Genomic DNA, 24,328 nt, shown 5'->3' with positions numbered 1-24,328 from the left:
CCCGAGTTCGAATCCAGCTGGCTCCCTTGCACGCTTTCCATCCGTGCTGGGTTGAGCATCGAGCTAGCAACTTGGCCTCATAAAAATAAGAAAGCCTACTAAATAAACGCTGTCATGACGGCATCCCGATAACTCCACTCGGAGTTAAGGACTTTCTTCTTCTTCTTTTCTCTTCTGGCCTTGTATTTCACATACATTTATGACTGTTTCCTTCCTACCTTGTGCTCGTAGCATCCTTGTGAAAACTAATGGAAGATTATTCTCTTATTATTTGTAGGATTGAGATTGGATCAACCTATGGGTCCTTCAAAAGAAACAGTTCTCAAATAGTTTTTCGCTTCTCGTGCATCTGTACTATGTGCTCAAACATCAAATTCATAAGCTCGAAGGTATCAAACCTTGCATCTTGAATGCCAGCAAGGTAGTTTTTTGTATTTTCTCAACATGGGCCATTTTTTTGTGCACTATGTTCCTACCACTAGAGATAAAATGAATATGTTTCTCACTCCCAGAGAGAAACACTAACAACTGTGCATTGAGGATGTCACCTCGACTGGTGATGAAACGTCTGCAAGCTAATTGCCAGGCTTGGCGAACAACAAAACACTGTTTCTTTCCCTGATGGCCTCCTTGTCAGTTTCCTCCAACCCTTACAGTTTAAAATCATTCAAGACTATCATATTCTTGTCCCTTCACTGTTAAGTCAAAAAAGCAGAAAAATATACTGGAAATCTAAACTAAAAATGTTAAAGATACTGAGGTCAAGCAGCATCTGTGGGAGAGTTTTTGGTTTATATCTAACGAAAAGTCTGCAGCCTGAAACTTTGACTGTTTTTCTTTCATTTCCAGTATTTTGTTTCTGCTGTACTAATTTTACACTGATCTTCTGTCACTTGCACACCAAATTTATAATTTCTCATATTCTCCCTCAAACTGTTCAACATCCTAGCCCTGCTGCGCATGACCTGCTGAGTTCCTCTAGCATTTTGTTTATGTTGTTGCACATTAGTTTTCTATGATCACTTCTGCCTCTTTTCCATGCTCTTTACCATAATGTGGTGTCCTTAACCTTTAATTGGAAGTGTTACATTGAAATCCCTTTAGCTCTACTTCTTCACCTAACCCTTTCTTCAGTTTTAAAGGTTTTGTTAATACCTATTTTTAGCCCATATTTTCACCATTACCTTTTTTTTGTTGATGACATTCATGGAGACACTGCTTTCAAAAGGCTTGGCAGAATAAAGAAAGTAATTACTTTGACTGTAATACTTTAATCAAGATAACTTGGTATTCATTTTTATTTAGTTATTTTTAATGAAACAGCATTATTTTTATTTCAGAGGAGCCTCTATCAAAAAGACAGCTGTTATCTAAATTTGACAACACTTTGCAGAGTGATCACAGGTCTACTTTCAAACCCTTAAAATGTAACCCTGAAGGTAGGCTCCCAGTTTTGTATAATTAGACCATAAGACATAGGAGCACAATTAGACCATTCACCCCATTAGTTCTGCACCACTGTTCGCTTTAGAGTGTGGCAAAGGAGATGGTGCAGAATGGAGGCCTTCAGATTTTTGGATCAAGAGGCTCTCTTCCAAGAATGGTGAGACCTGTACAAATGGGATTGTTTGCACCTGAACTGCAAGGCGGGGGGATCCAGTATCCTTGCAGGAAGGTTTACGGGTGTTGCTCCGGGGGGTTTAAATTGGAGTTGCAGAGGAATAGAACAGCACCATGAACAGTCCAAGCCCAGTTGTGAAAGCAACCACATCCTGTAAAAACCCAGAGCTACAGAAATGGCAACAGAAGCTCCAAAGATCTTGTTCCTGGGAGAGGGAGAATCTTCACCTAAAAGACAATGAAAGTGGAAGCGACAGAGCAGATTGACCTTCTATTGGCCAGGACAGGACTCTCTAACAAGCTGCTATTGGCAGCCTATGCCCCAGTAGGTATGATGGGCTTAAGAAGAAGCAAAGGGATGGGAAGCAGATCAATAGGACAGCTGATGGAATGATTGTGGGGAAAATAGATGTTGAGCCTACATATAAAGACAGGAACTGAAAGTTTGAGCTTGGTGGAACTAATCTTTTCCATGGATGCTGCCCGACCTGCTGAGTTCCTCCAGCGTGTTGTAAGTGTTGCTTTGACCCCAGCATCTGCAGATTACTTTGTGTTGGTGGAACTAATGTTCTGAGTTGCATCTATTCCAATGTAAGGAGTATTGTATGTAAGGCAGATGAGCTTAGGGCATGGATCAGAATGCTGAATGATGATATTGTAGGTTTTTGTAAAAATAGGGTTGTGTTAAGCTTAAAACACCTGTGCTGTTTTATTAAGGGAAACAGTAATAACTCCTTTATTGTCCTCCAAGCAGAGAACATAAAGCACAGTTTTAAAAAAAAAAACACTTAACGTTATACATCATCACAGCAGACTGGCATTTTAGAGTGAACCCCAACTCAACGTTGGCGGTTGTGAATTATGCTCGTGTTTCCACCTATTACATTACCCTACAATATTGTAGCCATTGGTGAGACTTGGTTACAGGAGGGACAGGACTGGCAGCTCAGTGTTCCAGGGATCTGTTGCCTTGGGACATGATAGTGGGGGAGGTATTAAAAGAGGAGGGGTGGCATTACTCGTCAGGGAAAATGTCATGGCAGTGCTAAGACAGGAGAGGCGGGAGAGCTCGTCTACTGAGGCCATATGGGTGGAAATGAGAGTAAGAGAGATGATCAGGTTAATGGGATTATAGTCCTCACAATAGTCAGTGGGACTTAGAAGAGCAAATATGTAGGGAGACAACAAACAGTTGAAAGAAAAATAAGGTTGTGATAGGTGATTTTAACTTTCCACATATTGACTGGGACTCCCATGATGTAAAAGGACTGCATTGGAAACAGTTTGTCGAATGTGTTCAGGAAAGTTTCCTTAATATATTGAGGTCCCAACTAGAGAGAGCACAAAAAATTTTGGATCTCCTATTAGAGAATGTGACAGGGCAGATGACAAGTGGTGTAGGAGAATATTTTGGATCTACTGATCATAACTCCATTAGTTTCGAGATTATTAAGGGGAAGGATAGGACTGAAAGATGTAGATTAGCATGGGTTTTCTGGCAAAGGGATGCTTGGTAGTGGAGGCTTCAAAAGTGAATATTGAGAGTACAGAGCTTGTATTGTATGTTCCTGTTAGAAGAAGAAGGTGCATAGCAAGTATAGGCAGTAAAGAACAAAGGAGGTACTTGAGGACTACAAGAAATGCAACAGAACAGAGAGAAATTAGGAGATCTAGAAGAAGACAAAGTGAAGGAGAATCCCAAGGGCTTCTAAAAGTGAAAGGATAGAAAGGGACAAAATTGATCCACTTGAAGATCAGTGCATGAAGCCGAAAGAGATGAAGGAGGTCATAAATGAATTTTTTACATTTGTATATACTCAGGAGATGAACACTTTTCTACAGAACTGAGACAAAACAGTAATGAGGTAAGGGACCATATCTGGATGACATAAGTGAAGTGCTTGCTGTCTTGAGACAAATTAGGTTGGCAGAGATATTTAAAATGTCCTAATCCACGAATTAGGTGCTGAGTCACTGGAGGATAGATAATGTTCTGTTGTTCAAGAAAGATTCTAAGAATAAGTTGGGAAATTAAGAACAATGAGCCTGACATCTGCAGTGGAGAAATTGTTGAAAGGTATTCTGGGGATCAGGATATATAATTGAATAGACAATGGTGTAATTGGGGATAGTTAACATGGCTTTGTGTATGGTAGGTTATGTCTAACTAATTTTATAGAGTTTTTCGATAATGTTACCAGGAAAGTTGATGAAGTAAAACAGTGGATGTTGTCTACATGGGCTTCAGCAAAGCCTTTACCAATGGAGGCTGGTCTAGAAGGTTCAGTCATTTGGCATTCAGGATACAGTCAACCATTAGGTTTTTGAACCAGAGGAGATAACTTCACTCACCTCAACATTGAATTGATTCCACAACCTTTTAAGGACTCTACAACTTGTGTTCTTTTTTTTTTATCACATTTTTTATTGCAACGCCAACAAATTACATTCAATACAACCAGTTGCCAATTACATTTTGACTGCTTAACCCAGCTACCCTCATCACCATCCCCCCTCCACCCCTGGTCAAAATTTCTGTTACTGTGAATAGCTAAGCGAGTAAAAGATGAACTGATTTCCAAAAGGCATAAAGTTACAGATGACACATTTCTTTAATATTTTAAGCAAGATTACTTTTTTATTAGTTCTATTCAAAAGGTTCAAAGGAACATCTAAAGAAGCCTGATGTATTTTGGAAACAAGTCCTGTGGACTGATGAAGTTAAACTTTTTGGCCTCAATGAGCAAAGGTATGTTTGGAGAAAAAAGGGTGCAGAATTTCACGGAAAGAACCCCTCTCCAACTGTTAAGCACGGGGTTGGATCGGTCATGCTTTGGGCTTGTGTTGCAGCCAGTGGCACAGGGAACATTTAGTAGTAGAGGGAAGAATGAATTAAATACCAGCAAATTCTGGAAGCAAACATCACACCGTCTGTAAAAAAAAAAAAGCCGAAGATGAAAAGAGGATGGCTTCTACAACAGGGTAATGAACCTAAACACACCTCAAAATCCACAATGGACTACTTCAAGAGGTGCAAGCTGAAGGTTTTTCCATGGCCCTCACAGTCCCCTGACCTAAACATCATCGAGAATCTGTGGATAGACCTCAAAAGAGCAGTGCATGCAAGACGGCCCAAGAATCTCACAGAAGCCTTTTGCAAAGAAGAATGGGTGAAAATTCCCCAAGCAAGAATTGAAAGACTCTTAGCTGGCTACAAAAAAGTGTTTACAAGCTGTGATACTTGCCAAAGGAGTGTTACTAAGTACTGCCATGCAGGGTGCCAAACTTTTGCTTCGGGCCCTTTTCCCTTTTTTGTTATTTTGAAACTGTAAAAGATGGAAATAAAAAAAGTAATCTTGCTTAAAATATTAAAGAAATGTGTCATCTTTAACTTTATGCCTTTTGGAAATCAGTTCATCTTTTACCTGCTTAGCTATTCACAGTAACAGAAATTTTGACCAGAGGTGCCCAAACTTATGCATGCCACTGCTTTGATAATAAGTTTACTTTGAAGTAGTAAATTGGATTAAATATTGGCTTGGCAAGAGAAACCAGAGTGTGGAGATGATTGCATCTCTGACTAGAGGCCTGTGACTAGTGGAGTGCTGCAGAGATCAGTGCAGAGTCCATTGTTGTTTGTCGTCCAAATCATTAATATACATGACAGTATGGTAAACTGGATCAGGAAGTTGTCAGATGACACCAGGATTGGGATGTAGTGGACAGCAATGAAGATCATTAAAGTTTGCAGTTGGATCAGGACCAGCTAGAAAAATGGGCTAAAAAATGGCAAATGGAATTTAATGCAGACTAGAGTATGGTGTTGCACTTTACGAGGACAAACTAGAGTTGGATTTGCACAATGAACGATCGGGCACTGGGAAGTGCAGTAGAACAGAGGGATCTCGGAATGGAGATCCGTATACCATGAAAGTGTTGTCACAGGTACAGTAGATGTAGTGCATATGGATTTCAGTAAGGCATTTGATAAGATACCCCATGCAAGGCTTATACTGAAAATAAGGCATGGGATCCAAGGGGATATTGCCTTCTGTGGGCAAGCCTGTTCTGGATCCACAAAGCAAAGAGTGGTTGTAGACGGGTCATATTCTGCATGAAGGTCAGTGACTAGTGGTGTGCCTCAGGGATCTGTTCTGGGACCCCTACTCTTTGTGATTTTTATAAATGACCTGGATGAGGAAGTGGAGGGATGAGTTAGTATATTTGCTGATGACACAAAGGTTGGGGGTGTTGTGGATAGTGTGGGGGGCTGTCAGAGGTTACAGCAGGACATTGATAGGATGCAAAACTGGGCTGAGAAATGGCAGATGGAGTTCAACCCAAATGAGTGTGAGGTGGTTCATTTTAGTAGGTCAAATATGATGACAGAACATAGTATTAATGTTAAGATTCTTAGCAGTGTGGAGGATCAGAGGGATCTTGGGGTCCGAGTCTAAAGGACTCTCAAATCAGCTGTGCAGGTTGACTCTGTGGTTAAGAAGACTTACAGTACATTGGCCTTCATCAATCGTGGGATTGAGTTTAAGAGCCGAGAGGTAATGTTGCAGCTATATGGGACACTGGTCAGACCCCACTTGGAGCACTGTGCTCAATTCTGGTCACCTCACTGCAAAGAAGCATGTGGAAACCATAGAAAGGGTGCAGAGGAGATTTACAAGGATGTTGCCTGGATTGGGGAGCATGTCTTATGAGAATAGGTTGAGTGAACTTGGCCTTTTCTCCTTGGAATGACGGAGGATGAGAAGTGACCTGATAGAGGTGTACAAGCTGATGAGAGGCATTGATCATTTGGATTGTCGGAGGCTTTTTCCCAAGGCTGAATGGCTAGCACGAGAGGGCACAGTTTTAAGTTGCTTGGAAGTAGGTACAGAGGAGATGTCAGGGATAAGTTTTTTATGCAGAGCGTGGAATGGGCTGCCGATAATGCTGGTGGAGGCGGAAACGATAGGGTCTTTTAAAAGACTCCTCGAAAGGTATATGGAGCTTAGAAAAATAGAGGGCTCTGGGTAACCCTAGGTAATTTCTAAGGTAAGGACATGTTCGGCACAGTTTTGTGGGCTGAAGAGCCTGTATTGTGCGGTAGGTTTTCTATGTTTCTATGGAACTTCTTCAGTTAGGGTGATGCGAGTGCAGTATGAATTGCCGGTGTAAGTGATGGATACAGGTTTGATTGCAACATTTAAGAGATGTTTGGATGGAAGGAGTTTGGAGGGCTATGGTCCAAGAGCAGGTGGATGGAACTAAGCAGAACAGCATTTTGGCATGGTCTAGATGGCTCTGTGGGCCTGTTTCTGTGCTGAAGTGAAGGAGAATCCCGAGGGCTTCTAAAAGTGAAAGGAGCACTATTACTGGAGTACAGCAGGTGCTTTTCTTGTGACATAAGCTATTTACTGAACTAATGGCCCTTTAAAGAGAGGGAGATTTAAATCTTGTCAACTAGCCCTAACAATAGTTGCGTCAGTTAAGTTTAAATGTTTGTTCTTCATAAGTTTTCCACAATATTGGTGCATCAGTCTGTTGTAAATTCTATATTTTATCAAGTTCTTTGGTAAATTTTAATGTACACATTCTGTTATTTTTGATCATATCAAGCACTGATAAATGTGGAATAATTGCTTCCCAAATCTCAGGAGCTGCCAGGGAGGCTGACATCAGTGATGACATTCACCAGTATTTTCAGTGTACCAGCACAGCTTAGGCATTTTGAGGGGCACTGCTTTCAAGTTCGAGGTTAATATCATCTGACTACATGCATACAACCAAATGCAATAACATTCCTCCAGTCCACAATTCACTAACAAAACATATCACACACAGCACATAAAACAAAATATTACCACAAATAAGTTTGTAAAATAGAATTTAAAGTGCATGTACTGTGCAGCACAGGTAAACAGTACAGTAAACAGCTTGATGTCTTAGTGACGAGACCTCACTGGAGGCTGGTTTTGATTAGTGTCACAACCTGAGGAAAGAAGCTCTTACCTAGTCTGGCTGTTCTAGTCCTGATGCTCCTGTACCTCCTTCCTGACAGTAGTAGGTCAAAGAGATTGTGGAATGGGTGTAGAGATCCTCAACAATGATTTGGTCCCTTCCTATACAATGCTTCCGGAGAGGAGTGTGAATCCAGAGATCCACTGGGCAGTTTTTACTATCCTCTGTATGGTATGGAAGCTGCAAAGCTTTCCACTGCAAGACCCTACAATGATGCAGCCAGCATGACACTCTTCATGGTTTTCTTGTAGAAAATTATTAAGAATGGAGGCAGTGAGCTTTGTATGTCTTAATCTCGTCAGTGTAGCTACTGCTGTACATTGATTAATGAGGAGATGTTGTGGGATGAAGACTTGGAGATCAACACCTCAAACCTTGAATGCACTTCTGAGACATGGACTGCAACATGCACTCAAAGCACTAGAGAATCACCATTAATCCTGCTTATACAAATTTTTCCCTCTGTTGATAGAATAACTGAATCTAGGTCAGTAACTGCATTGAGGCCAACTCCTCCAGCACTTGGGCCCTAATTGTCTTCAGTAAGCTCCAATGGGAAAGCTACATTGTTTGCATGGTTGACACCAGATACCCAAAACAACTCTATTGTGGTAAGAGGTTAACAGGTAGGCAGGGAAAATGGTTCACTGATATCTCTACCAATTCGTAAGAATTCATGGCTGTAACTGTTCAAAAAGAGAACCATGACACATGACATTATGAACAGCTTCTCTCGTTAAGAGTATATAGAAACTAAATGTAAATAACAGGGAGAATTTATAACTCTCAATGTCCATCTGCCTACTGTGTCAAATTCCCACTGCCCATCTGTGCCACAGTCCACTGCCACTACAGAACCATGCAGGTGGAGTGGAAGCCAGACATCCTAAATTCTGAGGAAATGCTGAAGGAAAGAATTTTGGCAGTAACAGTTTTGAAAGCCTGAAGAAAGATTTTCTTTTTCACTGGGATAGACAGTTGAGAGGAGAGCTTATTTAAATGTTCAAATTAATCAGAAAATTGTATGATTTGGTCAGCTATGGTCCACTTTGGATAACATTGGAATTTTTTTTAACAATTGGAGTATAGAAAATTTAAGTGTTGTATCTTTCAGGAGCGCTTTGTGATCGAAGGAAATTCATGTACAATATTCCACTTAAGACTGTTATTTATTCTCCATCAAAAGTCAAAAGGTAATTTCTGTAACATTATTGGCAGTAAGATTCAACTGATAATCTTAAGTAAGAATATTGATTTATAACGCTTTTCAGTTTGAGTCTTGAATCATTCATTGATATTCCATTTTAAAGATGTTTAAAGAAACATAACTTAAACAAGATACTATTAGGAAGAAAGTCTTGTTGCACCATTTGTAATCTAAATGCCTATATATTTTTACTTTCACAGTCTTTCAAACAATAGTCATCAAATGATTTCTCCTAACATCACAATCCCTATCCATGAAAATTCAGTACGACAAGATCAACATCTTCATTGTGATGTTAAGTCATCGAAAGGACAAATTGCAGTATTTAAACCTCCATTTCATAGTCACTCTAGTGATCACAAGCAGCTATATAAATGCAGCCAGAATGCATCAAAGTCAGAACAAAAATTTCTCCCTCCATTTAAATCTGTTCCAAATGTGGAAAAGACGACAGATATGGAGACTGTAATTTGTCCAATGGAAAATGAAAGTGAATCTATTGCAAAAGCAAGTAACTACAGTGGACCTTTGCAAGATGGTGGTCCATTAAATGATTATTTAACTTTAGGTGGACATCATGAAGACCAACTCCAGTCAGTAACTGGTACTTCAGAAGAACTTAAAGCCAACAATGAAGGTATTTTCATTGTTCCTATAGCTGTTATTTTTCCTCTTTATTCTGCTTTGAATATAACCTTTTTGCCTATTGAGAGACTGGTGAATGGTCATGATTCTCTAGCTTTATGAAGGAACAAAGTAAATCAAATGTATTTTTTTTAAGATATTAACCGGCTTGATTTTGAAGTTCATTGGAAAGGGAGAACTAAAAGCTGACTAGTTCTGAGGACCAGGTTAAAAAATAATTAATTAAAATGTGTGGCATAAATCTTGATTTCTCAGCAATTAGAATAAAAAAGACTTGTACTTAAGATGGCTATAATTTTTTTTAAACACTTTAAGCATTTATTGACATTTATTAAATAAACATGAAGAATCATATGCAATAATTAATGTCACAGGTTTTTATCAGCATTTTCATCAAGGTAAAGTATGCTAATAGATTTTAAGAACACAAAGACTGATCAGGAATGAATCTTCCAAAAACGTTAATATTCTTAGTGTAATATACATAAGCACAAATATCAGATACCACTAAAATTTTTGATCATTCTTGCATTTTATTAATTAAACCAAATGCTGAATATTCCTGTGGAGATGATTTCTGATCCATGGAATTTTTATAATAAGGGCTAAGAAGTGGAAGTTTTCCTGTATGATGTTTTGGTGGATGGAAACCTGAAGAATAGATTTGTAATGCATAATAAAAGAAAGTAAACTGACAGCCTCAAGTTTTCTGATCCTCTTTCTTTACACAATATAAATATTATTTAATTAGTCAAGAGCTAGTTATGCAAACAATTTATTTAAGAAGGAAGTGATATGATTGAGATCAATAAAAAGATAATGCATGTTCAAATTATTAAATGAGCTTATCCAAGTTTGGACAAAATCCACAGTCCCATGATCCAATATTCCACCTTGCTTCTCATAAAAACATAAATTTATTTGGACAGAAATACCACTTTTTGGTTTGACACTTCCAAGTTAACTTTACTGTTGAAGAAAGTACATGGAAATTGATGTTAGAAGACTTTTATTTGATGTAGTGTGTTTCAGTGTTTCTTTCCCTTTCTTGCATGCTTTGTGTCTTGCTACTCCACGCTGTTGTTTAAACTTCTATGAGAGATTTTCAGCCATCATAGTACTATCTTTTTGAAATTTTAAAAAGTTAAATTTTAGCAAAGCCACAAAATTAATGTATTGAGATTCTGGAATAATATAATGTTAATGTTCTTGGATGAAAAGACCGTATCACTGAGCACTTAAAATGATAACCTATCTACCTAACAAATTGAATTGTGCCATTTTAAACAATCCAAATGTGGTCAGATAACATTGCAAACAGACCTTAGCTGTAATCGATTGTACCAGAATGTGAATATAAATTTAATTCACTTCCTCTAAAAATGTAACTTCTTGAAATACAATACATACCTATTTGACCTAGAACTGTTTCAGAATATCTAATAACATTTTTGTCCCTGCCGTCATAATCAAACTGCTCTCTTCCAAGTTTCCTGTAAGATATTACAGGATTATGACAAAGATAATCTTCCCTGGTGTTTTCCATCTATTCTACTTTGCAGAAACACTGTTCAGTCCTGAAGGATAGTTTCTAACTGTATAATTGGTACCTGATTTGGTTGTTTTTTTAATATTTTCTGTCTTTAATTTAGATTTTCAGTATCCGCTGGTCTGTTTTGCATTTGAAATACATGCACTTTGTTTAGTTAATATTAGTTTGGGTTGAAGGAAAAATTACAAAATTAGTTTTAAACTTAAGCTTTATCACTAGCAAGACCTGCTCTTAATAGCACTTCAAAGGGGAAGGAAAGCAGTAAAACCCATGTAGAATTAATATTTTTGCATTTTATTAAGCATTTTGAAAGTTGTTACGTGTGATACAATGAATGTATTTAGAATAATGAAAACTTAAGTGGAAATACTCCGGCCCTGGCAGCACTCATGATGAAAGATGCCACATCAGCGGAGGTGACAAGATAACGATCTCTCTAAAGCATGGAAGATCATAAGAACACATTAAACAAGAATAGGATTTCTCACCCCTCAGGCTGCTCTGTCATCTAATATGCCATCTGCTATCTTGTGTAATCAAATTCTCTAAATCATTGTTGCTGATGTTGTACATCATATAATTTTCCTGTCTAGTTCTCATTTTGTTAAGTCTTCTCATGCCCAGATGTCTATCAATAGCAGTTTTGAAAGTGATTGATGCCTCCCTTTAGGGTTGAGTGTTTCAAACATTCATCATCCTCTGAGTGAAATAGCCCCTTTTTTAAAAAAAAAAATACCTTTATTTCACCCCTAAATTGTTTGCCCCTTATTTTGGATTTTGAGCTCTACCCCCCCCCCCCAGTTTGACACTCTGCAGTCAAGAAAGTCTTTATACTACCTATGTATGCAGTAGAACTATCTGACTGAGTCTTCCACTTGTAGGATTTTCAAAGATGATTCAAAATTGGCATCATGCTAGGAATCTACAGGAAATGCGATTGATGAAGAAAAAGAGGCAAACTGTTCATCCACTACCAGGGAGCTTGTACAGATCTAAAACTTGCTCTTCAAAACTCTCTCTACATACATCAGTTGAAGGAAAAGCTCCAACTCATTTTACAAAAGAAAAGGTACAGTCTGAATTGCATTTGTTTGATTTGTTTTCTAATTTAAATTCAAATGCCAATATTTATGTAACAGCCAATTCACAGAAAGCTCCTGAACAAATATTAAAGAATGTCTGTGTTGCTTCAAAGATATTTCTGAAAACATATCATAGTGAAACACTGAAAATCTCATGTTCAACTGTTCAGAAAATCTGACAGCGCAGCATCTAGCTCGCATAGTGTTTATCCTCATGTTCCCTTTGGATACATTGGGTTTCAATTCCTTAGCTCCTTCTGGACATGCAAAGTTCACTGGAAAATTTATTTTTTTACTCTACATCATCCAAAATGAAAGGAATTAAAGATGCAGTGAGTCGCCATAACATTTAATAGTCCAGAAAATTTGCTAGACTGGAACTATTGAAGTGCAGAGTGTACTGGATTAATCAAGCTCTATTGGAATTCGTATAAGAATGGTGTATCTGATCACTGATTTCCTTGCCAAAAAAACCAAATTAATTAGCTATTTTATTACCGTCTGTTGCAAGACCACTATGAACTGACAAAAATAATGGCTTGATGGTTCTAGGAGTTTTGCCCACTGCCTGAAAAATCATTGTCCTTTGTGCTTCCTGTCTAAGCTAACATTTTCTGACTTGCCACTTCTGACAGGTATTGGAGCACATCTTAATGTTTTGAATATTTCATTTTCCTAGTTGTACAGTTACGGAGTCAACAGAAGTACTCTCTGTGTACGAGCAGAAAATGCTGAATCATTCCAGATCAACAGTCGAGATTTTTTCTCTGAGGAATTACTGAATACTTGCAATGGTCTGTGGCTTGCAGATGGTGGTTGTCTTATTCCAGATGACAATGGAATGGCAGGAAAATCTGAATTTTACAGGTTAGGATTTGTATCTTTACCCATTTATTTCTGTACTAAAGATTAAAAATTATTTTGTACCCATCATGATTGGTCTTCTCTAATATGAGTTCACCTTTAGGGTTACTGACTGCACATTTGCTCTTCATCCAGTGTTCAATGTTTCAAAATCAGAAAATTGATGCAGTCAACTTGTGTTCTCAGAATATATTGCTTAAGACAGTGAAGTTCACCTTTGTGGTCGGATGAGAAGGGAAAAAGAAACACTGACAAAAATATATTTTTCTTGCTGGAAAACATTGAATCTGACTTAATAAGAGCAGCATGTGGAAAGCGGCCAGTGAGTGAGTGGGCCAGTGAAGGAGTGGAGCTTTGAGGCTTTGACGAGAAGAGGCAGAGGACAAGCTTGCTGGCAGTTAGTTTTTACAATGTCTCCTGAGACGGTGATGTGCCTCTCATGTGAGATGTGGCAGTCTTGGGGGAACTCCCCTCTCCCGCAGAGTCACATCTGCCAGAAGTGCATACGGCTGGACGATCTGGAAGCCCGTGTAAGGAATCTGGAGCAGCAGCTGGATGACCTTCGACTCATAAGGGAGAATGAGGCAGTCATAGATGAGAGCTACAGGGAGGTAGTCACACCTAGGCTGTCGGAAGAGAGTCATTGGGTGACAGTCAGAGGGGGGGAAAGCGAAGGTGAGCAGACAGGTAGTGCAGAGCACCCCTGTAGCCATTCCCCTGAATAATAAGTTTACCGTCCTGGATACTGTTGGCAGGGACGACCGACCAGGTGTGAGCCACGGTGGCAGGGCCTCTGGCACGGAGTCTGACCCTGTGGTGCAGAAGGGTGGGACGGAGAAGAGGAGAGCTGTCGTCACTGGAGACTCTATAGTCAGGGAGCAGACAGGAGATTTTGTGGACGTGAGAAGGACACCCACATGGTTTGTTGCCTCCCGGGTGCCAGGGTCCAGGATGTCTCTGACTGGGTGCACGACATCCTGGTACGAGAGGGAAAGCAACCAGAAGTCATGATACATGTAGGGACCAACTACATAGGCAGGAAGAGGGATGAAGTCCTGAAGTGTGAGTTTCGGGAACTAGGCAGAAGGCTGAAGGACCTCAAGGGTGGCGTTCTCAGGATTGCTGCCAGTGCTACGTGACAGTGATGGTAAGAATTGGAGGAGATGGCAGTTGAATGTGTGGCTGAGGAGTTGGTGCAGGGGACAGGGTTTTAGATTTTTGGATCATTGGAATCTCTTCTGGGAAAGGTGGGACCTGTACAGATTGGATGGGTTTCACCTGAACTCGAGGGGGAGCAATATCCTTGCAGGTAGGTTTGCTAGCATGGTTCGGGAGGGTTTAAACTAATTTGCAAGGGGGATGGGACCCAGAGCAATAGAACAGTGAAAGAAGTGCATGGAGTAAAGCCAGATCTAACATATAGAGAGGCTTTGAGGAAAGGGAAGCAGAATAAACAGTGTAAAGACAGTAAGGTAGAAGGGCTGAAATGTGTGTACCTCAATGCAAGAAGCATCAGGAACAAAGGTGATGAACTGAGCGCTTGGATACATACATGGAATTATGATGTAGTGGCCATTACAGAGACTTGGCTGGCACCAGGGCAGGAATGGATTCTCAATATTCCTGAATTTCAGTGCTTTAAAAGGGATAGAGAGGGGGGAAAAAGGGGAGGAGGGGTGGCATTACTGGTCAGGGATACTATTACAGCTACAGAAAGGGTGGGTAATGTAGCAGGACCTTCTTTTGAGTCAGTCTTTTGAGTTAGGAAGTCAGGAACACGAAGGGAGCAGTTACTCTAATGGGAGTATCCTATAGGCCCCCTGGTAGCAGCAGAGATACAGAGGAGCAGATTGGGAGGCAGATTTTGGAAAGGTGCAAAAATAACAGGGTTGTTATCATGGGTGACTTTAACTTCCTTAATATTGATTGGCACCTGATTAGTTCCAAGGGTTTAGATGGGGCAGAGTTTTTTAAGTGTATCCAGGATGGATTCCTGTCACAGTATGTGGACAGGCCGAATAGGGGGAATGCCATACTAGATCTAGTACTTGGTAATGAACTGGGTCAGGTCACAGATCTCTCAGTGGGTGAGCATCTGGGGGACAGTGACCACCACTCCCTGGCCTTTAGCATTATCATGGAAAAGGATAGAATCAGAGAGGACAGGAAAATTTTTAATTGAGGAAGGGCAAATTATGAGGCTATAAGGCTAGAACTTGCGGGTGTGAATTGGGATGATGTTTTTGCAGGGAAATATACTATGGACATGTGGTCAATGTTTAGAGATCTGTTGAAGGATGTTAGGGATAAATTTGTCCCAGTGAGGAAGATAAAGAATAGTAGGGTGACAAGTGAGGTGGAAAATCTAGACAGGTGGAAGAAGGCAGCATACATGAGGTTTAGGAAGCAAGGATCAGATGGGTCTATTGAGGAATATAGGGAAGCAAGAAAGGAGCTTAAGAAGGGGCTGAGAAGAGCATGAAGGGGGCATGAGAAGGCCTTGGCGAGTAGGGTAAAGGAAAACCCCAAGGCATTCTTCAATTATGTGAAGAGCAAAAGGATGACGAGTGAAGGTAGGACCGATTGGAGATAAAGGTGGGAAGATGTGCCTGGAGGCTGTGGAATTGAGCGAGGTCCTCAATGAATACCTCTTTTCGGTATTCACCAATGAGAGGGAACTTGATGATGGTGAGGACAATATGAGTGAGGTTGATGTTCTGGAGCATGTTGATATTAAGCGAGAGGAGGTGTTGGAGTTGTTAAAATACATTAGGACGGATAAGTCCCTGGGGCCTGACGGAAGATTCCCCAGGCTGCTCCACGAGGCGAGGGAAGAGATTGCTGAGCCTCTGGCAGATGGAGTTCAACCCGGAGAAGTGTGAGGTGGTACACTTTGGAAGGACAAACTCCAAGGCAGAGTACAAAGTAAGTGGCAGGATACTTGGGTAGTGTGGAGGAGCAGAGGGATCTGGGGGTACATGTCCACAGATCCCTGAAAGTTGCCTCACAGGTAGATAGGGTAGTTAAGAAAGCTTATGGGGTGTTAGCTTTCATAAGTCGAGGGAAAGAGTTTGAGTCGCGATGTAATGATGCAGCTCTATAAAATTCTGGTTAGGCCACACTTGGAGTACTGTGTCCAGTTCTGGTCACCTCACTATAGGAAGGATGTGGAAGCATTGGAAAGGGTACAGAGGAGATTTACCAGAATGCTGCCTGCTTTAGAGAGTATGCATTATGATCAGAGATTAAGGGAGCTAGGGCTTTACTCTTTGGAGAGAAGGAGGATGAGGGGAGACGTGATAGAGGTGTACAAGATAATAAGGGGAATAGATAGAGTGGATAGTCAGCGCCTCTTCCCCAGGGCACCACTGCTCAATACAAGAGGACATGGCTTTAAGGTAAGGGGTGGGAAGTTCAAGGGGGATATTAGAGGAAGGTTTTTTACTCAGAGTGGTTGGTGAGTGGAATGCACTGCCTGAGTCAGTGGTGGAGGCGGATACACTAGTGAAGTTTAAGAGACTACTAGACAGGTATATGGAGGAATTTAAGGTGGGGGCTTATATGGGAGGCAGGGTTTGAGGGTCAGCACAACATTGTGGGCCGAAGGGCCTGTACTCTGCTGTACTATTCTATGTTCTATAAAAGATTCAGAAGCATGCATGAGTCGTTATTGGATTGGAAACCTTCAGAAAGAGGGAAAATAAACTGTTGTAGGCATCGGAATGCGGAAGTCTAATGTAAAACCATGTAACCCGAAGAACAATTTTGGAAAGATCATAGGTATTCCTTATTTCCCTTAGTGTTTGGATCATGGTTGGTCTTAACAGTACTCTTCTATGCAGTTAAGATCATTCATGAACCAAGCATCCATGATTCTTTCGACTGGGAGGCAAGGAGAACCAGTGATTCAGATGCGACCTATGGAAGGCCACTGAGTGAAAAGGAAATTCTGTGTGAAAGTCGAGATACATTTGGATGCACAACAGCTGTGGCATGGTTTGTGTGTCATTTCCTGTAAGGCGGAACCTAACAGCAAAAATGCAGTGATGCTTCATTTCCTGATGAGTGCAAGGAATTTTATGCACACTTTGAAAGGGAGAATAAAACTACATTATGCTAATTCCCACAGCATTTGGCAACCTTGTGATCTGTATTGGAGGCTGCTTTTCAAAGGTTCATTTACTATCAAAGTATAATTTCTCTGGGTAGCCATGAAACAGAGAAGTAAAGAAAGGCAGCACAATCATCAACCCCAAAAATCCCACCTCCCTGCACAAAAAAAATGAACAAAAATTGAACAAGCGCATCAACCCCCAAATCCCTCATCCGACACAAAAAAACAGGAAAGATTGGGCAAAGGACGCAGAATATTAAAAAAAAACAAAGTCTTGGGGGAGGGGGTGGGGGGGGGTAAGGTCTATACTCCAGGTCCACATACAAAATGCAGAAAACCTGGGGAACACTGTTCGGGCCCAGTGACAGCCCTTTCCCTTTCTGGTACAGGGCAGTCTGCACTCGCCTTGATGCTTCAATCTTCCCCGTCATTGTAATCAGCAAACAACGGAAGCTTTAATTGGCAAAATAGAGTCTAACAATGGTTTGCACCTAGTCCTGCAATCTTCCTGCCATGTAGTTCACGCACACGGTCTCTGTGTCCCCGAATCCCCTTGGATACTGTGGACCATCGAAACACCCAAGCGATCTCCAAACTTTCGCATTCGCCTGGATGTTTTAATCTCTTGTCACTTTAGTCAGAAAACAATGGAAGATTTAATTGGGCAGATGAAGTTGAACACCAGCTCACAGCTGGTCTTTCGTGAGTTTCCTGCATGGTGCCTCTGCCTCCTGGAATCCTCTCCAAGTCTGCTGAGTGCAGGAACACCCATGAGATCTCCAAACAGCAAATCACAAGTTCCAACAGTTCCAGAATCACATCCAAGTTGAAGAACAAGCGTAAAAGAAGCTAAATATATGGTTTCATGAACTATCCAGGAGATGTCCACCAAAAGCTCAAGATGGCTGAACGTCCTTCAGGTGGGTGAACCCTTGCAAGGTGTCAGGCCACAATAGTATTCTTGGCAAGGTATGGAAAACTTGTTATTCACCATCTGGCTGGAGTGTTCAGAGATATTTTCAACCTTCCAGTGCTTTGGGGATCATGAAGAATCCTTCCAGCATTTGTCATTCTAAATCAACCACGTAGCAATCGGGTTGAAGAAAAGCTGAGTACTCTTTTCAGTTTTCTTTGCTGCAGTATTGTTGAAGACATGGTACGATATTGTATCAGGGTTGGATGAGAAATTGTTCAACTTCAGAACCAAGACCGTTGTAACGTTAGTCATTGAGCTTTAGCTGTCACATCACAACCTACTGATCTAAAATGGGGGAAAATAGTCACCTTAAATCTGAGAGAATGCTTCAGAAAAGCCAAATGCAAAATAGTACTGGTAGAATAGTGTCATGTGATATGATTTGCTTTTTGACATTGTGATTACTTCCCTTTACTCAGGCATGGGCATTTTGTTAAATTCTGTCACGTGTACATATTGAAATTGTCGATCCATCCAAATTTATTCCTGTTATAGTGTAAAAAAAAAATGAACTGCTATAGAATAATAACATACAATTTTTTTTAGAGAATAATATTTCAGTTTTTTAATAATTCACTTTTTTGTTTCACAACTAATGGAATACAGTTTAGCTTACATGGTTTGCTTCACATAAAGTATATTTAGTCCAATGGATCTTTGGATTTAAATATATGTCACAGAGGATACTTTCTGTAGTTGTGTTGAATCTAATCAATTTTGTCTCTGGCTAGTAATTCGACAGAGAATCACTGACAGGATCCTCCTCTTGAGTCACCCTATTCTTAACTATTTCACAGTAAAATATGCCTTGCGCTTGACCCCAGAGCTGTACACCATGCAAGACTGGCTTGTGTAGTACAACCCATTCATTTCAATTCAGATTATCAAGCTTAATTTAATATGGTCAGTACAGTTAACTAGAGAACTTGTCTTTCCTTACCTGAAACAAGTCTTTTTAAATTAATTTCTGGTAGCTTAAGGTTTTTTAGTACAGTAATCTATTACTTTTAAATCTTTTAATCTATTTGGATATTTGAATATTTTTGATTATCAGATTTGTTTAAGTAGTTTCAGTCAATGTTTGACAATGGCAATCTGAAGCCCATCATATCTTCTGGGGCGGGTATTGGGATCCATTGCTTCAAACCCAGTTCCTGCTCGTGGTTCATTTGTTTTATGGGGCATGGGCCAGGACTTTGGATTGATTAACTTCAAGGAGATACAAAAGCAAGTTCAGGCAAGGAAATAAATAGCACAGGGTTCTTGTTGGACTGTGAATTCAGCATTATTTAGTCCATTGAGTCTCCTTTTTGAATGTTTTATTTCTGTTCCTTTCTTCAGTAAAATCATGGCTGTCCCTATTTTCCTCAATTCTGATACAGTTCCTCACAGCAAAAATCTGTTAATTTTAGTGTTGAATATACTCAAACTGAGCTTGCATAGCCGTTCGATAGAGTGAAGTCCAAAGATTTTCCACGCTCCCCATGAAGAGATTTCTTATTTCATTTCTAAATGGCTGACAACTTCCCTGAGAACATGCCTCAAAGTTCCGGACCTACCACTAAGAAGAAATGGCTTCTTGGTATCTCTTCAGATTCTTGGATGAGATCAGCTATGTATACATGTTCTTATATGGGAGAACTTGCATTTGATGTGCTGAATTTTATCAATAATATTGAGTGTTTTCTTTTTTTTCCCCAGAGCTCTTTTAGATACTCCTGGTGTAGATTCCAAACTGATCAGTGAAGATTGGGCCTATAACCATTATAGGTGGTTAGTGTGGAAAGTTGCTGCTATGGAGATTGCTTTCCCCAAACAGTTTGGTGGCAGGTGCCTGACACCTGAAAGAATACTTCTGCAACTTAAATATAGGTGATCTATTTCAATTAATTAAATATTTTGGTACTAAAGATAGACGCTTGATTTGTTATTGGTCTATTTTGTTTCTCTCTCCCAAAACTGAATGTTTGAAACTCTGCTGCCTGTGTATGAGCTCATGCCATGTCAAGTGGGCTCATCACCCCTTTGTTCTTTATATCTTTGGCTGTAATATCTTTTATAATTTTCATGTTCATCTGCAAATCTCTCCAGAGTCTCGGCTATATAATTTCCTTAACCATACTGTCATGCGGCATGGAAACAGACTCCTTAAACCACTGAATTTGCATCGGCCATGCACCCATCAAGCCTTAAAAGTCCAGCTTTTTTTCTTTCTTGCTTTTGTCATATGCCTTGTTTAAATCTCTTCATATTTCCACTCTTAAAGTTAGCTGCTGTGATGCAAAGTTATAAAATTTCCTTCCTCTCAGCCATTCAACCCCTTTTCCATCTCCCTTTAGGATTAGCTTTAAAGCCTGCCCACTTGATTAAGCATATTGTTATCTGCTCAAATTTCTTTGTGCTTGTATTGCAAATTTTATCAGAATCAGGTTTACCATCATTGATTTGTATGAAGTTAATTTTGTTGTTTTGCTAAGACATACAATTACTATAAATTATAAGAATAAATAAGTACAAAAAAAGGAATAAATAACGAGGTAATGTTCCTGGGTTCTTAGGCTGTTTAGAAATCTGATAGCAACTCTCAGAAGCTGTTTCTGAATCACAGAGTGTGGTTCCTCCTCATCCTTCCTAATGGTAGTAATGAGAAGCGGGTCTTTAATCATGCTTAGTGAGGTTCCATGAGATGATGAATGTCCTTAGTGATGCTGCTGTCTTGAAGCATCATTGCTTGAAGATATCCTGGATGCTGAGGAGGGGTGTACCTGTGATGGAACGGGCTGAGCTTACAGCCTTCTACATCTTCTTGTGATCATATGCATTTGCCAATATCGTTGGTGACATGCTGAAACTCCAAATAAAGCAGAGCTGCTGGAGTGGCGCCTGTGTGATGACATCAGTGTGTTGGGCCAAGGATTGCTTCCAATATGTTGCTACCCAACTTCTTCCTGAAGTCCATAATCAGCTCCTTGGTCTTGATATTGGATGCAAGGATGTTGTTTTGACACCATTCCCTCATCCAATCTATCTCACTTTTACCTGATAATACTGTGATGCCTTGTGCTATTTTGCAATACTAAAGACACTATATAAATACCAGTTCTAGTTGGAAGCTGAATTTTGTCATTTCCTATATATTCTTACCAAATTAAATCTGGAGCAAATTCTCTGTCTTAAAAAGTAGAGTTGTCAATTCGAGAATGAAAAGCTTGTTAATTCATTGTCTTCCAAGATATTCTGAAGCATTTCATTGGCACTGAAATCCTACATTGATTTAAGAGTTCAGTGTATTTTAAAAGCATGCATTTGAAACTTTATGAAAGTGGCAAATAATCACTCAATCTAAGCAGTCTGAAATGGTTTCTAATCCATCTCTGAAATAAAATATCATCCACATATGCGTAGTTGATTGATAACGTCCCCTTGGGATGTATTGTTTGTGTGATCTATTGCCCTTTAGTACTGTGCTCTAATATTCTATATTCTATGTTAATTGTGAATTTTTTGTAGTGTGGTATTAGACGTTATTCTAGATACCCTGAGAAGTCTTGAATAAAAATTGAGTAAATGCAAATGGAAAATTGAAAATTGTGCAAACGTTCTAATTAAAACAAATTTGTCATTGTAGATACGATGTGGAGATCGATCAAAGTCGGCGATCTGCCTTAAAGATAATCATGGAGCGGGATGATATATCAGCAAAAACGTTAGTGCTTTGCATTTCTAAAATAATATCACTGGGATCAAGATCATCCCAACATAGCCAAAATTTTGAGGATGCAGTTAAAGATAATACAACTATAATTGAGAAACATGCCATAGGATCAAAAAAGGATATGTCATTTGCAATTATTGAAGTCACTGATGGATGGTATGGAATTAAGGCCCTTTTGGATTCTCCACTCACCACTTTGTTACAGAAACGAAGACTTGTCATTGGTCAAAAGATTATCGTGCATGGAGCAGAATTAATAGGGTCACAGGATCCTTGTTCACCTCTAGAAGCTCCGGAGTCCCTCATGCTAAAGGTAAGGATAACAGTTGACCAGATCTTTAACATAATTGAAGATATTATGTATCGTTCTGCTTTGTTATGATATATTAAGCAATAAATATTATTCTGAGAAGGATGGTAAACTTGTTCTTTAGTTCTATTTCTATCCTTCTGACCTAGCACCTTGGTAATAGAAAGAGATATCATATTTAGCTTCCATGAATGATCAAGCCTACTTAGTTGAGTTTCCTTTCTCACTGTGTTTTCGAGCAACACAATTTGTTCAAGGTAGTTCACATCAGAAGTTGAAAGCAAGTATCTACAGTCCTGACGAAGGGTCTCGGCCTGAAATGTCGACTGCACCTCTTCCTAGAGATGCTGCCTGGCCTGCTGCGTTCACCAGCAACCTTTATCTCTACTTGTTTTACATCATGCCAATGTGCTATTCTATATGAATCCTTAACCTGTTGTAATCTATTGTTACAAGTGTACTGAAATTTTCGGATGTTAAATTTTGACATGTAAGGAAGGAAGAAGTTAAATGCAGAAATAATTGCACCAGATATTGATAAGACTGGATATATGGAGGGGGGCATAGAAGGCTTGGATGAAATATAAATACGTCCTGGTTCCTTTGAATTAAATACCCTATTTCTGTGCTGTCCACCTCCTTGAATGTTACACCAGTCAGTTGGGCTGAGACTGAGCTATAATATTGCTTCATTTATCCTCACTTGTTGTTTATTGCCTAATAGCTTTAACTAATAAATCTCAAGTTTCAATTGATCCTGACTCCATTGATTCTTTTCCCCCTCTGAAGTCGAAAGATTCTACACAACTTTGTATGAAAGTTTCATTATTTCCACCTAATATCGTAGCTTCATGAAATTTATCCCACTGATAATGTTCTTTGCATTTCATTTATAAACTCAATTTAGTATTGAAGTACTAATAACTGTTTTACTTTTCAGAATTATGTTAGTGCTAAGCCCTGTATAATTACAGGATCTGTATTGATTATTCAGTGGATGCAATACCATTTTTGTTTTAAAAATACAAAGGAATCTCCATCTGTATTCAGTCTGTATGTGTCTCTGGTCATAATGGTGCAGCTGACTATGAATGTCTTTTGTCTTAACTACAAACCCCATTTCCAGAAAAGTTGGGATATTTTCCAAAATGCAATAAAAACAAAAGTCTGTGATATGTTAATTCACGTGAACCTTTATTTAACTGATAAAAGTACAAAGAAAAGATCTTCAATAGTTTTACTGGCCAACTTAATTGTATTTTGTAAACATACAATTTAGAATTTGATGGCTGCAACACACTCAACAAAAGTTGGGACAGAGGCATGTTTACCATTGTGTTACATCACCTTTCTTTTTAATAACACTTTTTAATCGTTTTGGAACTGAGGATACTAATTGTAGTAGATTTGCAATTGGAAATTTTGTCCATTCTTGCTTGATATAAGACTTCAGCTGCTCAACAGTCCGTGGTCTCCCTTGTCTGATTCTCCTCGTCATGATGCGCCATACATTTTCAATAGGAGATAGATCTGGACTGGCAGCAGGCCAGTCAAGCACACGCACTCTGCGTCTACAAAGCCACACTGTTGTAGCCCGTGCAGAATGTGGTCTGGCATTGTCCTGCTGAAATAAGCATGGACGTCCCGGGAAGAGACGTTGCCTTGATGGCAACATATGTCTTTCTAAAATCCTAATATACGCCTCAGAGTCAATGGTACCTTCACATACATGCAACTCACCCATGCCGTGGGCACTGATGCACCCCCATACCATCACAGATGCTGGCTTTTGCACCTTTCGCTGATAACAATCTGGATGGTCGTTTTCATCTTTGGCACGGAGAACTCGACACCCGTTCTTTCCGAAAACTAGCTGAAATATGGACTCATCTGACCACAGCACACAGTTCTACAGTCTTTCAGCCCATCTGAGATGAGCTCGGGCCCAGAGAACTCGCCGACATTTCTGCATAGAGTTGATGTATGGCTTCCTCCTTGCATAATACAGTTACAAGTTGCATTTCTGGATGCAGCGACGGACTGTGTTGAGTGATAATGGTTTTCCGAAGTACTCCCGAGCCCAGTTGTCTATAATTGTCACAGTTGCATGACAGTTTCTTGGGCAGTGCTGCCTGAAGGCTCGAAGATCACGTGCATTCAATAGTGGTTTCTGACCTTGCCCTTTATGCACTGAGATCTCTGAATTCTCTGAATCTTTTCACAGTATC

At 39.8% G+C, this 24,328-nt stretch overlaps 1 protein-coding gene across 3 annotated transcripts in view; it reads left to right on the top strand.

Annotated features, from left to right (window-relative positions):
* brca2 (BRCA2 DNA repair associated) overlaps positions 1 to 24,328 on the top strand; it is a 127,469-nt gene that overhangs the window by 64,338 nt on the left and 38,803 nt on the right. For all 3 annotated transcript variants that reach the window (XM_072262931.1, XM_072262930.1, XM_072262932.1), the window contains 7 exons: positions 1,341 to 1,439; positions 8,750 to 8,828; positions 9,043 to 9,479; positions 11,921 to 12,108; positions 12,801 to 12,988; positions 19,777 to 19,947; positions 21,704 to 22,103. In XM_072262931.1, coding sequence (XP_072119032.1) covers positions 1,341 to 1,439; positions 8,750 to 8,828; positions 9,043 to 9,479; positions 11,921 to 12,108; positions 12,801 to 12,988; positions 19,777 to 19,947; positions 21,704 to 22,103 — 1,562 coding nt within the window. The remainder of the gene's footprint in view (positions 1 to 1,340; positions 1,440 to 8,749; positions 8,829 to 9,042; positions 9,480 to 11,920; positions 12,109 to 12,800; positions 12,989 to 19,776; positions 19,948 to 21,703; positions 22,104 to 24,328) is intronic.

Source organism: Mobula birostris, chromosome 7, assembly GCF_030028105.1.
Source record: "Mobula birostris isolate sMobBir1 chromosome 7, sMobBir1.hap1, whole genome shotgun sequence".
NCBI classification, from domain to species: Eukaryota; Metazoa; Chordata; class Chondrichthyes; order Myliobatiformes; family Myliobatidae; genus Mobula; species Mobula birostris.
The sequence above is the reverse complement of the archived record's forward strand: the minus strand, read 5'-3'. Positions and strand labels throughout refer to the sequence as shown.